Source organism: Lepisosteus oculatus, chromosome 4 (genome assembly GCF_040954835.1).
Source record: "Lepisosteus oculatus isolate fLepOcu1 chromosome 4, fLepOcu1.hap2, whole genome shotgun sequence".
Taxonomy (NCBI): domain Eukaryota; kingdom Metazoa; phylum Chordata; class Actinopteri; order Semionotiformes; family Lepisosteidae; genus Lepisosteus; species Lepisosteus oculatus.
In genome coordinates this window covers 58,432,352-58,448,938 of record NC_090699.1, presented here as the reverse complement: position 1 = coordinate 58,448,938, position 16,587 = coordinate 58,432,352, and the positions used below count along the sequence as shown (strand labels likewise).

Genomic DNA, 16,587 nt, shown 5'->3' with positions numbered 1-16,587 from the left:
CAGACATGCTGTGTTGAACTATGTGCTTTATTTATCAAGGTGATAGGGTTTCAGCTTCTGCATATAAAATGTGTCTTGTGTGTACAATTAAAGCAGTTTTATTGCATTTGTTTGCATAATTCACATCTCAAAACAGGTGGCATGCGCCACTGGCCATGAATTCAAATTCCAGCAATGGATCAGAATAGCGTTTGGCTTGCCGCTGTTCCATTCCAGCTGCAAAATAATGTGAAATTTCATGATGTCCTACATGTAATAAATATTTGGCTCAATTTGAGATGCATTTAATTAATATTATTGCCCATAACATGTTGCCACTAATCATTATTTTACTGTTTCAGCACACATTCATGCTTTTAATCAACAATAAAAATGACGATAAATTAGATATAAATCTAATGGAAGGGAGACATCTGAGGTCAGTATTAAAGAATTTATACATATCTGCAGCTGATTCATTGTAAGTACACAGAGCAATGCAGCTAAAGTGAAGACATTTGATGAAGCATAAACAAAATGATATATGCTACTGATAATGTAAAATAAGTTTAATATTCAGATATTGCCACAAGAAAAAGGACAAATGGAGCCATTTAAAAGTTTAAATAGTACTTCCAAGGTTTTGCATTATTATACTGTGTAACATAATTTAAACCACCTTGCTTTTTGTGATTTTTAGGAGAGAAAAAAAAACTGCTTGAATTGTTTGTGTTTAAAAATGTCTGTCCATTATTGGAAAGCTGCTCATCCTGGCAAGCCAGAATATATCCTAGAAACACAGGGTAGAAGGTGAGACTGAGAGCACATGGCTAATCTCTATCTGAACAGGATGCCAGTACTTCACAGGACCATGGAGAAAAGGACCTAACCATATGTTTGAGGAATATGGAGAAGTCTGGAGCTGGCGTGAAAACACAAGAGATAAATTCAAACTCCCCAGACAGATGCCCGGTGCCGCAACTCAACCCAGGTCTCTGTAGCTGAGAGGTAGCAACACTAACTACCACAGTACCATGCTAGGGCGAGTTAGAACAATCCAACTTCAGAAAATGATATTCAGTATGTGAGTTTAAAAACGGAGAGAAATTTAGAGACAGGAGCTCGTACCTCCAGTATGACTGTGCAGATGAGTTTGACACACTGTATGATGGCCTCCTGGGTTCCAGATATCGTCACTCCCCGCTCTGTAGAATTAGGCAGTAAGTCTCCTGCTACCTGGACCTGTGCTCCTGTGCTCTATTGTGGTTGGAAAACAAATGGAAGGAAAAAAGCTGCATTTAGAAACACATATTCTTGTGACCACTTTCATCACTCCCAACAATATCAGTACATTACACTGTAATGTTCCCACTGCTCAGTCTTGCAGCATTAAGCAGCCACCCCAGAAGCAGACAGTAAGACAGGTGTTAAAATTAGTAGTAGCAGACCCACATGAAAATGGGGATTTTTTTTGTGTATGGGTCCATGACACTTTGAGTTACTAAAAAAAAAGCTTTGGAATGCTAATGTATGAAACATGGAACAGTCTTTGAAAATGCAGAGATGCCAACAACAGGCAGTCAGCACTGACCTCTCGGATCTCCTTGATCTTGGATCCTCCCTTGCCTATCAGCGAGCCACACTGGCTGGCGGGGATGACAAGACGCAGTGTGACTGGGGGTTTGTTGGTAACTGTGCCATTGGCCACCAGTGTGCTGAGGTCCTGGACAAGAGGAAGGGTTAGTCTGATGAGTTGGCAACACCTAACTGACTTGACTCCATAGCTTTGATATAAAGCCAAGATCTATAACTTTCTCCTCAATACTGCAGGGTACTGCTCACATTATGACCCTTGACTCTGTAAGTACTTTTTAGTACAGTAGTTTGCAGAAAACAGCTATGAAATATCTCAGCCTTATGCAATGTTTTTTTCTTGTATCCCCTTGTATTGTTTTACTTGTTCCATTTAATAATTATTCTTTGAGGTTCTCTTGATTTTTGCTAAAAATACATTATTATTAACACATCAGCACAAATAATAGCTTCCGACAAGAATTCAAATCTTTTCACCAGTTGGGAGCGTTGTAAATTAGTGTTATACTATACATATTACAGAGCAACACCGCTCTTGTTCCTCACGTTCAGTTCTGCACATACTGTAGTTAACACGGCAAGTTTCTATGCATAATGGAGGGGACCAAATCCAAGAAGGCATATAATAATATAACAAGAAAGAAGTGAAATCCCAGTAAACTTCAAATGGATTAACAGTTAAGGAGGTGAGAGGAAATTGGGTAGCACACCATTTGGACTGCCGTGGTTCTCCAGATGCCCTGATGAAATGCACAGTGTTCGCTGATGTGCTTTATTCCTAACCATCGGCCTGGATTTTCTCTTCCTTGCTTGGTCCTATATAAAATTACTAACAATGTCTAAAGTCAACAGAAGCCCTAGGTCCTTAAGGTGACTTTAAAGTGTTTTGTACATGTAGTAGCCAACTGAATTCACAGTATGTAAATACAATTGTTTTTGTAATACATTGTGAAATTGTAAGCCATTTCAGCAAGTGAATATTGTTTTTTCTATGTTAAATGGCTTGAAGTCCAACTAATATATTATTAGTTGTGGTTATGGGCAAGTGTAATCAATGGTTATGTGCAAAATGAGGAGGTGTTCTTTGGGTGCTTGACAAGGGGTGTAAACTTACAGGTTCTGTTAAATCATGTGGATTCCTGTAGAAGTGAGTCCTGTAATGTATGTATGGGTGGATGTCTGTTTATTTTTACTGATTATACCTTTTTGTCAGTCTCTGAGTGTAAAACATAGCTAGTTGGATGCAGAACAAATTTCTGAGAAATCAGACAAAGTGTTATTGTATCATTAATGTCATACACCTAATGTTGTAGGCTCCCCATATCAAGTTTAGGTCAGATAACTGCATCTATTGGATGCAGTGCTGTCTATAAGAGTTTTCACAAGTGTTAGTCAGAGTAAGCAAGGCTTTCCAAAAGGCATTTTCTTTAATTAAGCCATGTAATAAATATCTGTTTCGAAAGTGACTGACGATCTGTGGAATTAATTAGTGACTGCCAGACTCTAAAGATGCAGGTCTTTAAAATGTACACAATATGCGCTGACTGTCAGCTCTCTGTTCATCAGTATGTGGAGAGAATGGCCTTATCATCAGAGCTTTTATCATCATAGTACACTTTGACTACGAGTGCCCATCCATCCATTTTCTAACTACTTCATCCAATTCAGAGTTGAGGGGGATTCAGAGCCCATCTCGGCAAGCAACAAGGCGGGGTACACCTTGGGTGGGATGCCAGTCCATTGCAGAGCACCTAAAGACATGAATCCACTTTCATCAGGGCCAATTTTCTCAGAAGCCAATTCACCCACCAGTATGTATTTGGACTGCTGGTGGAAACCACAGCATGTGGAGTAAAACCACATGAACACTGGGAGAAACATACTGTACATACACACACCACACAGACAGCACCATGGATCTGGAATCAACCCCAAAGCCCAAGTGTTGTGGGGCAGCAATGCTAACCACTGTCCTCTGTGCCACCCTGAAATTCTTAGTGTTACGACTAACAATCCACACCAAAGCATTATCCTTGCTTATGTCTAAATGTCTTCATTTGATTATACAGTATATATTCGACTTCACCAATGTTAATTTGTTAACATTTTGAAATGCCATTTTGACTCAAATAAAATGCAATTCACTCCTGATTGGCATCCACCATATTTAAGTCATACCCTACCATTCCTTGAAATTTCCTTGTAGGCAAACAAATCACATTAAACAAAAGACTTGTTAACCTGCTAAGCCTTTATAACGTATAACAATATACTGTAGTTCAAGCTCCAGAGGGTTATGTCTGCATAACAGGCTCATTTCAAACAAACCTGGTAATACTTGCATGCAAAACTTTGTCTACCTGGCAATACTTGCATGCAAACATCATGTTGCATGTATTTGGCTCATGCAGAGACGCGTGCAAAGGTTTGTGGTATAATATTATTAGTAGCACTCTCTGAATCTGTCACAATCAAAACAAAACAAAAACATTCAATAATATCCCCTGTGTACTGCTAACACAAAAAGATGTCTTCCAACTTCATGATCTAGCCTGTACTTTCCCAGCGAAGGATTATAAAACATCAATAGTAATTTGCTTCCACATAAAATGGATATTACCTTCTCTTTAGTGACCAGTAACAGAAGTAGCTGTCTTACGCACTCTGTGTCACTACAGATTAAGAATGGATATATCGAAGATATAAAAGCTTCACAGGTGCATTTTGATATGCATGACACTAGTGTTTGGATGTTCATTAGGAATACACACTACCTGATTAGATGTATAATTCTATTGAGTGAATAAGAAAAAGAAACTTTTCTAACAACTAGAGCATAAAGTTCTCAGGCACACTAAAGCAAGCAAGACAGCAGGGAGGAGTCTGGGAGTATTGAAGAACTCTATCATAAAAATAAGAAAAACACAGAAACGACACGACTTTAGTCTCCATCAATATTAACCCTTGGGTGACTAATAGCACACAGTGTTTTTCTACTTTCTGCAGAAAATCTGTTCTGCTCCAAGGGTTACTATGACAAAGATGAATATCAGAATGCCTGCTTATACTCCCCAGAGAGAAAAAAGAAAGGGAGAATTATAGTTTCCCTCTTTACAAGATGAAATAATTTAAGCCTTACTTTGGGCTCCACGATTAGAGATCAGATGATTTAAATAATATCTGAGCAATTTGACATTAAAAACATCTCACATGCATAGCTAATAATACCAAATCATCAAAAAAAAGTGTTTTGCTTCTTCAGACCTGATAGGATGTACAATTTTTTTTTAAAATATATTATTTGGGTTTAACATATTAGTCGCATAAACAACTCTCTTTTGCTAAACATACACAATAGTATTTGACATTAATTTCACTAAATGCAGGTGAGATTGTGATCCCTCAATACTATTGGATAGTAAGAGGGAGCAAGCTCTGGAGTGTATTTTCATTCCTAAGAAATACTATACTGTATACTGGAGTTAAAAATCAAAATTGTTTGAAATCCACATTCTCAAGTGTACTGCAGTTACTTTATTTAAAAAGCTGTAACACCTGATACCTTTATTGCAGGCATTTACAGTGTCTGTGTATTTTTGTTGCTTAACTACAGCTTTAAGAAGTGATTTTTTTATTGTTTAGAAATCAATAGTCATAGAGTACATAGAGATTCTAAACTAGCACATACAGTAGCATAGAATCTAAGCACTCATACAAATATACCGTACAGCCCTTATGTTTGTGCTCAATAATCATATCAGTATTCAAATGCAGATTGTAATAGTCGTTAATACATTTTTAGAGAGATGAGCTTGCTTGCTTGGCACTGAAAGATAAACCATTGAAACCCAAATGACTAGTGACACTTTGAGTGTAGTGACCAGCTTGAAAAAGCATTTAAATGTTAATATTTTTATTAATATTCCTTGAATATCAGGATTTATGGACTTATGACATACTGTAAAAACAGATGTTCAACAATGTAGAAGTGGTATTTCAACAGTGACTAATAGTAATAATAATTGCTAGAATTCATGACAATGGATTTCAACATTCTTTAGAATTCTCTATATTGCTCCTTGGAGTTTTATGACTGTGAGGGTTCATGATAAATAAAAAACAATATTATTATTGGGCTTTTATTTGGCATAGACCTCTCATTAAGATTCTTCCTTTGTTTTTTTTTTGCTCCTGAGCTAATTGCATACACCTGCCATACCTCTGTTAAGTAATGATGCAAAAGTCGCAATTACCTTGTTAACAATAAAGATCTCCGTTTTAAATAATTACAACAGCTTTTAAAATTCAAAAAAGCAAATTAAAACTGGAATTAAACCATCTCTTTGGGAAAGAAAAAAGTACAATCCCTTCATTTTAGGATGTGCAAGTTTGACCTCCTGTCTTGGTAATCGATCTTCTCAGTTTACACTTCGTATACCAATTAACAAGATATGAGGTCCACTTAATGTACCCTCGTTAAACCGTAGAGGTACATATTGATCAGTGGTTCTGAATTCTGGTCCTGGAGTAGCCCTGTGTGTGCTGGTTTTTGTTCCAACTGGGCACTTAATCACCAGTAATAATTGATGTCTGTAACTAACCTGGTTGCTGTTTAGACTTTCTTTCTGCACTCATGTCTTTGGTTTCAGAAATACCCCAAAACACATTATTTTCAACATCTCCAGCACACAGAACTTCCTAAGTCTATACTCAACCTGATAAATAAGAATTTGCTCCCATATTCCTGACTAAACATCCCTTGGTGATCAATTGATGAACAGGGTCAAGTAGGAATGACACTGTATCAGACAAGTCCCGCAGTCACTGTTTTTCCTTCGGCTTAAGTCCAATGGGTTATATTTTAGTATGTATAGCTGGAAGATGAAAGTCCAGAAATTCATTGCTTAGGACAGAGTCCATACTAATTAAGAATCTCATTTAGCATAAAAGCAAATATAAAAAATGTCTCAAATAGAAAACTAAAATAAACAAGCTGTAATAAAAAAACTTAATTAGTGCAAAAACTAGCGGACACAGAGGTACTCAAAAACCAGTACTGAGAACCACTGTTATAGATAAATCAGCTTTTACAAGGCCATTACCAACAGTGCAAACATTATACGGTGCTAGATGAGTACAGTTCAGAGGCTGTGTGTATTTTACATGACTGAATATTTAAATATTACGGTTACCTCTTCAAGCTTTATCGTGATCATGGTAAAGGCTCTAAACACACACTCTGTCGATCCTGTGATTGTTATTATCCTCTCTGGACAGGACCCTTCAGAAATGTTGATACGTGCGCTGCTCTGAAATGCAAGTGAAAGAGGGGCACATTCAATCCAGGTTCTTCAAAAAAACTGAACAAAAGAACATCAGCAGAAGGTGATTCAAAGTGGAAAGAAGGCACATTTATTCCTATAGAAGATGCCTCTATTAGACATGTTCTCCAGTAGAGTTCCTAATTTTCCCTTCTAAATAGAATTAACTATTAATATTAAATATATTTGCCCTAAGTCCAAATATATATACACAGTATATGTATATGCATGTTTGAGCAGAAATCATATAATTCCAGTGTACTTATTAGTCATACTGAGTCATTAAACATTTCTTTAAGTCAGATAAAGCAAAAAGGGTGCTGACAATGAGCAAAGCTATCCTCTTGTACTGAAATGTGTCTGTTTGCCAGGGAAGTGATTCACAGCCTTGCAGGACAGAATCTTTGAAGGTATGTCTCCTGATCCTAGGTTAATCACTGTTACTCAGTCACTGTAAAGGGAGAATGCTTTTTATTTCCTATTAATTTTTAATTTTCAGAGTTAGTTGCTCTTGATGTGTGACCCAGATTTCAAACGTTTGTTTTAGTTTTCCACTGGAACACACAACTATGTGCAAGAATCAGTACAGAATTCTTTTAAAAAGGTTTTAATCCTTTTATATTGGGAACCTCAATGTCAATTGTCCACACTGTTAAATTCTATTCCATTTACAATATAATTTATAAATGATAAAATATATTAAATAAAACAGTATGGCCATGCGTTGAAGATTCTGAGATATTTCTGCAAATTCTAAGCGGCTTAAAAGTGCCTGTGTTTTCTGTCAGATTATATGAATTTCTTAACACGATTCTGCATAAATGAAAGGCAGAAAAACATGGATTTAAGTACTTATCCACCTAAACTCACTGAAGGACAAATATGATATATTTCAATTTTTTTACCTTAATAGGATTTTGATGTAGTCTACTATGTGCAGAATCTGAACAAGCTCTGTCAGTCCTTTTAGCACACTCCCAGACAAGTTGCTACCAATTAATGGCAGCATTAAACTCCCTTCTGAGTCACTCAATTGCAGATCTTATTTATAAAAATAGGACTGTTTTAGCATGGCATTATTGTTTCAGCAAAGAAATATGTCCTTCAAGAGAACTGAAATGCTGACATGGGCACAGTGTAAAGGATAAAAGACTTTACATGATGTGATCAATTACAGAGTTCAACACATTTATAGCCTAAATAAAAAGCATTTCTGCTGTGTCAGATATTTCATATATTTAATTTCATTGACAAAGCATGTAGTCTTAATGTGTTGACACAGTTGTTAATGCACTGGCCTTGGAAGACACATCCCTATTTTATATATGATCTGCAATGCACAAATAATTACCAGATGTAATATATTTCTGCATCTAATCATTTCACAGGAGATGAAAATAACTGTTTTGTATAGTGTCTTGAGAATTTATCAGGTGTTTATATAGCGCTTCATTTCAGATTGTTAGCAGACATATTTATAATAAAACTAGAGTTCACCTTGTATCAAATGACCAGAAGGTTAAAGAGTGGGTGTTGCACTGTTTGAAAATAGAAGTTTGGAGCAACATGTTTTGAGTGAATTAGATACAGCCTTGTGTTGTGTAATTCAATTAGTTAACTACCCCAGAAATTAAAACTTTTACATTTAAATGTTGGGTCCCTTTTTTCTTGTCTTTCAGCAAATTACATTTTTCAGAAGAATTACAAAATAATGTTGTCTGGTAAAGTTAAAGTAATGGACTATAATCACTCATGAAACAACCTGGCTTTTTTACAGGTTTTTGGAAAAGGGTTGTTTCTGTGATCTGAACATAAGGCAGGCCAATAATGCTCTTACATCACATTTGATTATTACACTCCAGTGTCATAACATTAATTAGTAGATGTACTTGTATACTATTACCCCTGTATACTGTGTATAACATGGCACTAAGTTTGGGCAAAAACTAAGGAGAAAAAAGCAGAAATCTAGGTGTCAGAAATAGACAGTACACCTAAGGGACTGTACTCTGGCTCAGCTCATAAAGGATGTACATTGAGCTTTATATTCCAGATATCACTGGATTAAAGCTTGGCTATGTCATTAGCCAACACTGACAGAGATTTTCCAAGCTTTGGTGCACACAGAGTGCCAACAGTTCTGGGTTGGAATTGAGTTAGTCAGGGTATTCTCAACATGCCAGATCACCTCTAGGACTTGTCATATGTCTGTGAGTTTACAGTAGTGTTAGTCAGTGCCCCACCATTCCTCCATTTTGTGCTAAATCTCCTGTAAGGCACTGTGGAACTTGCAGCCTGACAAATTCTGAATGTCTCAGACAGGTGGGCACATCAGAGGAATGTGTACATGGGCCCTTATTCTCTGTGTGTGATATGGGGCTTGCAGTGGTGACTGAAATTGTGAAGGTATCTAAAAGAAAAATAAGCAACAATTTTAGATTTTCAGATCTGTTTCAGGGTTTACAGTGTGCTGACACATGTACAAACATACTGATGAAGCTAAAAGCAAAAATAATGTATGTAATGTAATTGTAGCAATGAATGTAATTGCTGAAAATAGGGCAAAAAATAATCCAGCACGCTTGCATACAAGATCTGACAGCTTGTAAAACATGAAAAGGCTCAAACCAATGTGCAAGAGAGTCTTATTTCTATCCCTGTGGTTAGAACATTAGTTAATATATTCTTTTAAAACTTCCTTAAGAGATGGTTGAAGAAAAACACTAGATTTTGTACATTTCCTACAATTCTATTCATTTAATGTTGTAGAATTATACTGTGAGTTGTGAACCTACCTCTTCTCGTATTCTTTTCACAGTTTCTCCTTTCTAGGGAAGAGAGAGAAAGGAGATTTTAAAACAGTCTAGGGAAGAGTTCTGTTACTTTTTATGTAGTTATTTTGCAATTGTGCAGTAACCAGATACTTGAGGAGAAACTGGTTTCCATGCAATGCAGTACAGCCAGTGTAAAAATACTTGAATCATTGAATAATAATTGAATCTTTGCAGTAATTAATAATAATGATCAGTCAGTAATTGTAATGTGTGGAGGAAACACATCATCCATCATAAACCCTTCGGGTTATTTTCTGAGAAGCCATTTTCCAGAACTTAGTAGCAATATGAACACAAGTATCAATAACAATGATCTCCTATTTTTGTGAAGTAAACATCTTGAACTGAAGGGAAATCATTGTTCAAATCAAGTGACAAATGGAAATGTGCTGGTTAGGCTCAAATCAGCCCTCCATATATATTAATCAACATCCGAAAGCTGAAATAAATGGCTTATATAAATGTGCCCTATAAGATACTGTACATTTTCAAGCAGATAGAACAGGGATTGCTAAAATTAATGTTTGCAGATTTATGAAATAAGATTCATAAATCTTATGAGACATTGCTTGTGTAGTGTTGTCTGTCTAGGGCATTTAGTGCCCTAAAAAACAAGAAAAAACAAGAAATAAACTAACCACCTTATAAAACCATGCACATGCTGCAGCACATAGTTATGTACTCTCTTTGACTTTTTCTACATCACTAAACAAGAAGCAGAAGGGGGGTTACTAAATCAAATGCATACAGGCATCTGTAACATTATCCTTCCAATCTCTTCCAATTAACCTCTCAATTTTGCTATACTAAGGGGAGAGAGAGCACAGAGGCAGACATACATTGCACAAAATCCATAAAGATTTGTAATGCAGGATCAGAAGACTCTGAATATTCTTGGCCATCAATTGTAAGAGAAAATGGATGAGCAGAATTAATGGTTCCAAAACTTTTTTCCAGACTCGCAAAATCATTCTTTATTTATACCGCAAGGCTCCAGCCAGTTTTCTTCTGCAGTTATCCGAAACCTTTTACGCTGGAGTTGTGTTGGTGTATCTGGAATCCTTCCCAAGAATACAATATTAAAGGGTTGGCCTGAGTCCAAGACATTATTAGCAAGATAGCCTTGGAGAGACAGAACTGTCTTTGGGATGTAATGCTGTGCAGAATTAGTTATGTTTCAGGTCCTACAGCACGGCCAGAAAACGGTAGGGATATTATTATTTAACTGATGTCTTTCTACAAGGTGACCTGTAAATATTAACAGTTCAGTGCTGCCTATAATGTGGAGTGATATAAACAAGTTACCCACTAATACAATAATATCACATGATACAATCAACAAAACAAGCAGCAGAAATTAAAACGCAAGGATATAAATTATAGTCTAAAGTAACTGGAATGAAAGCAATGCCACCCGAGGCACAGGAACTACAACAATAAATAATACAGTTTAAAGGTCAAGTCTAAACAAGAGGATCTTGAAGAGGTGCAAAAAGGCGGTGATGGGTTCACCACAGAGAGGAACGCAGTCATGAGAGGAACCATTAAGCAGGAAGGAGAAGAGAAGCAGGGTCTAAGTGGATGTAGGGGAGTAGTGATAGAAGAGGACAGGTTATCTAGGAGATACTATACACTGCAGATGAGTGGAGATGGTACATGATGTAAAAGTGTCAGAAGTCATTGATGACAAGCCACTGTAGACACAAAATGGGGAACATCAGACTGGTGAAGACAAAAATAACACCCATAGCAATTACAACAGTATTAAAAAAAAGCTCACCTTCCCTATGATACTGCCGACCTCCTGTAAAATAAAACAAATTAAACACAAAAGAAACAGTTTAATTAATTCCAAAGACATTCCCTTAGGCATACGTTTATGAGAATCTTTCACTTTAATTAGAGTAATTCCTTTGTGGATCATGTTCCATACTAAACATTAAAAAGGGCCAACATAAATCTGTACAGTAATTCCAGTTTCTTTTCTAACTGTTGGTAAAAACTGATCTCGCATTCTGCTTTAATATTACCCAGTGTCTTTTTAATTGCTTAGCTATGCTATGAGTAATATTGTCTTTAGGCATGGGTGTGTGAAACATTACAATGGAAAATGCTGAATATTATCCTAATATTTAGAATAGACAGAAAGTAATATCTAAAAAAATGAAAGAATATTGAAAATGCCAAGTTTCAGTCCTTATTCATTGCAAATTCCTTATTTTATGAAAATTTATTAAGTTGCAGTTTTTACATATTTCTAGCCATCATAGTCTCCCATCCCTCCCTCTCCTCTGAAGTGTACCTTTCCATGCATGAGCAGCCGGAGAGTGAGGGTGACGTTCATACCCCCGTCTATAAGGTCCTGCTCACAGTTCATTCTGGATTTGGAGTCTGACACAGGGAGACGCATGAAAGTAGATCATCAAAAAAAAAATCCTGGTGCAAGTGGCTCCCAATGTTCACAGACCTGAAAAACCAGATGCACAAAGACAAGTGTTATTTCATCAGACATGTTCAGATCATTCTGTTACAGATGCTGAATTGAAAAACATTTTTCTTGCTGCTTGTTGTTTCTTGATAACCTTTAACCTCTGGGTTACCAGTACCAGCTTTCTGATCATAGCATTAAAGGCTACTAATGACTGTATATAAGCAAGAAGCTGTTGGAGTCTGTCAGCTTTCCTGTATTTCCTTCAGTGACACCTCACACAGAGAGCTCAAAGTTCATTTGCTTCTATGAGATATTGATGTTCTGTGAAATGAAGGACAGAAGTCAAGGGAGCTCATCGCAACAGAAACTGCACAATTTCATAATGCAGAAACCTATATTCTCAATCTCTCTTTGTTCAATTGTACATTTATGTTTGTTCTTGGAACATTTATTTTTGTATTCTAGAAAATACAGCTGAGATCTTTTTGTTGTATGCAATGAAATTACCATTTATGCTGATCAGCGTAACAGGCATGCATGAGACAAAGTTATCAATTAATATAAGGTTTGCAAATTTGAAAACATGCTGAAGGCAAAATAAAACGAGCTTTAGGACGTATATGCATCTCATTTTGGGGAAACGTTTAGCATACGCTCAAGTAAGAATGAATAATAAATTAAATCACTGACTAAACTGCTTAATGCTATTCAGCTACTATCAATTCAATTTTCATATTAATTCGGTCTTGCCCAATTTTACATACTGTTATTTGTTTGCTGCTTTGTTTAATTTTATACCACATGCCACATTAACATTGAATTAAAAATTCCTCCAGAACAGACTTTTCATTTCTAGAAATTGTCAGTGAGAAGTTCTTTCACACCTCCATGATATCTATTTCTACACAGTGTACAATGAGGGGAATGTTAATACAGGTCTACTTTCAACACTTGGCTATCCAGTCCACCATGTAGAAGCTTTTCAGCAGAAACTATTGCCTGAATGGTCAGAATGGCAGATAATCTGAGCGGAGTGAACACAGAGGAGACAAAAAGCAGTAAAACGAAAGCAATCAAATAAGGTACATGGTGCAATGACTTATGTTATCAATTTAAATAAATATAGCTTTTAGGTTTTTGAGGGAGAAGCAGCCCATATCTGTCAAACCTATTACAAGTCTATGAATGGATTGTTCTATTTAAGCAAAGTTACAGTTGAAATATACTTTTCACAACCAAGGACTCTTAGCTCAGATTAATTGATTAAGATGATCCTCTGCTCCTAAATGAAAACATATCCCTGCTAATGAAGAACTATCATGAGGCTGAAAATGACTTTTCTCTTGTGGCAGGAAGCTTTTGCTATCATGCTCAGTTTAATGGATGACAGTATATCCCTCTTATACATGCTCGCTTACAGCAGAATTGTCCCCAGGTACACAGAAGGTTGTGCCGTGAAGGATAGGAAGGCAGTAACTCAGAATAATACAGGTATTGTCATTGTCAACTGTGAAACTGTGAAGATGGTACAACATTAAAATTAGCCTTACAGAGGTGTTTTTAAGACATGCAAAGAACATGAGCTTTATATGTATATTACAGCTTATATTCATCTCTTTTCCAATGCTGTAATTATATGTGTCACAGCTGGTAATTCTGTTTAACAGCCAACTGCAATCCAGCATAACTGTCAGGCTTAGAAAGCAAGTGAAACAGATATCCATGACAGGTGTTTTAATACACCTTTTTAAATTTGGCATGCTGAAGCAGAAAGAATACAACTGTGTATTTTTAATGCATGGGGATGAGATGATATCCATCTGATCACCAGAGAACAATAGCAGGGGGGCGGGGGGGGTGTCTCCGGATTTTGCAGGGAGGCACCAACAGGCCAAAAGGGCTATAGCTGTGGTGCTCTCTGAAGCAAAGTCCTGGGCATGGAAGCAGTTCATAGAGGCTGCAGAGAATGACTGATGGTTGGTCTCAAAGATGATCTGGCAAACCATCCAGCTATTCAGAATGGGAAGGCAAGGTTGTTGAGGTTGTTCTCAAGAATGGCTGGGGAAAGGTTAACTTAACGTGGGATATTGTTGAGAGGTGACAGGAACACTTTGAGGAACTCCTGAATCCAGTGGACATGCCCTCCATTCAAGGAGGCAGTGCCAGAAGCCTCTGGTGGGACTAGGTCCATTTCAGTCACCTCAGCCACAACAGTGATTAAACAGATCCACAGGGGTAGGGCTGCAGCAGTAGATGAGATCAGGCTGGAAATGTTGAAGGTGCTGGATATTGTTGGAGTGTTGTGGTTAGTGTCTTCAGTGATGTGTGGAAAGCAGGGACAGTGCCTTTGGATTGGCAGACTGAGTGGTCATCCCCAAAAAGGAGAAACAGAGGCTGTTTTCTAACTACAGAGGGATCATATTCTTCAGCTTCCTTGGGGATGCCAATGCCAAGGTGCTAGAAAGGAGACTCTGCCCAAGTTAAGCCTTAGATACAGAATAAACAATGCAGATTCTGTTGTGGCCGTGGAACAGTAGACTAACTCTTTACCCTTGCACAGATTTTTGAGGTGGCATGGGAGTACTTGTGTTTTGTGAACTTGGAGAAGGTTTACGTCCATGTATCAGGTGGCAGGTCCTGCTAGAGTATGGGGTGCTGCTGTGTAACACATGATATTTACGGAGCAAGAGATGTGTCCATTCTTGTGTCCATTCAGATGTGTCCATGTGACTTAATACCATTCTTGGTATTAAGTCAAGCCATTCAAGGTGGTTGTTGGACTCCACAAGATTGCATCTCATTTCCTGCCCTGTTCATGATCTTCATGGAAGGGATACAAGACACAGCTTGGGTTTGGAGTGTATTCAGTTTGAGCATCTGATGGTTGCATCTCTTGTATGCAAATGATGTTGTCTTTTTTGCCTCATCTGACTGTGATCTGTGGTGAGCACTGGAGAGGTTTGCAGCTGTGTGTGCTGATGTCGAGATAAGACTGAGTTGATCTAAATCGTGAGATTGACCAGTTGTAAAGAAGGGGAAGACATATCTCACATTGTAATAGTGTTTACGTATGTGGTATATTCATAAACATAGTAAAAGAATGAGTATATGCTTAGAGTAGTACATGGCTGTTTAACACATCTAATTGAATAATCACTTACTTTGTTACTTTGTATTGAGCAGCTAGAGGAATGCAGATGGATATTTCCTTTCTAAAAAAACTTTAACTACAAAAGAATACTTCTGTTTTGATTAGGCAAAACTATTAATTAATCCCTATTATGATAAGAGTGAATAGGTCTTCATTGCCACTCAAGGTAAGACAATAATTCATAAAACTAAGAAATGTCTAGTCTAGTCTCTGGGAAATAGAATGTTAAAACAGTGACTGAAACAAAGTATGCACTGTATCAGATCATTAGCAGGGATAACTAGGCCCAAGTTATCCTATAAACATATACAAATGCAAATGTATTGATCAGAATACTGTACTAATGGAAGTGTGGTCTACATCCTGTGGGTTTTTTAAAGCTACCACTTAAATCCTTCACAATCCTTAACAATTTGCATACTTAAAGCCCTGTGCCAGATGGGGTTAAATTTTATTTTATTAGAACTGAAAGTACTGACCCAGCACATGATTGATTAATGACTAAAATCTCAGGAGATTGGTCTCCAAGATGCTTCACAGGAGGCACAGGCTTAATTTCCATTGCTTAATGGCATAATCCCTTGGGAACTCTGAGACAAATTTCTCTTAAACCCTAGGAAGAAGAGACTTAATGGCTAGATTCCAATTTAATATTTTATGTTATTCAATTTTAAGAATGAAATATGCTTCCATCCTGAATCCAAAGACCTCTTCATATGAAAGGCTCTTTTACAGCAGTATTACAGTATAAATAAGTAAGAAGTAAAATTAAAAATCTTTACAAAAATCATAACATTATTTTAATGTTGTTATTAGTTCAATGTTATTAATAAACTCAGTAAAGTAGTTATCCGAAGTCAAAGGCAGCAGATAACTGGACTAGATTAATCATCAACATAGATTTTTCACATCTGGTGATGTCTTTTTTATTCCAGATCAACAATGGTAGATATTGCAGGCATGTAGCTGACCTCCTGTGTCCTCAGCATCTATTTTGATCTGTATAGCGTTAAAACACCAAATTGGCAGCACATTGGCACACAGTAAAATAGGACTGTGCCATTTCATATGTCCATGGTCCTTCTCAGACTTTTCAAAACTTCAGGGTCCAATTTAGGATGTACAGTAATGTTTCAAATACACAAATCGTGTAGCACTCTAGCTGACCTGTGTGTCTTTGGATGTAAAAGCTTTCAGTTAGCACAGGGATGACAATAATGAAAATAAGTGCAGTTATGATTTTCTGGTGAAAAGAACTGAAACCTCTCCATGCATCTA

At 36.9% G+C, this 16,587-nt stretch overlaps 1 protein-coding gene across 3 annotated transcripts in view; it reads right to left on the bottom strand.

The window, feature by feature from the left end:
- Positions 1-16,587, bottom strand: part of pcbp4 (poly(rC) binding protein 4) — a 57,902-nt gene that overhangs the window by 16,754 nt on the left and 24,561 nt on the right. For all 3 annotated transcript variants that reach the window (XM_015347908.2, XM_015347906.2, XM_015347907.2), the window contains exons 2-7: positions 12,030-12,194; positions 11,508-11,531; positions 9,689-9,721; positions 6,765-6,881; positions 1,571-1,702; positions 1,108-1,236 (exon numbers count right to left, since the gene is read on the bottom strand). In XM_015347908.2, coding sequence (XP_015203394.1) covers positions 1,108-1,236; positions 1,571-1,702; positions 6,765-6,881; positions 9,689-9,721; positions 11,508-11,531; positions 12,030-12,137 — 543 coding nt within the window. In that variant the 5' untranslated portion in view covers positions 12,138-12,194. The remainder of the gene's footprint in view (positions 1-1,107; positions 1,237-1,570; positions 1,703-6,764; positions 6,882-9,688; positions 9,722-11,507; positions 11,532-12,029; positions 12,195-16,587) is intronic.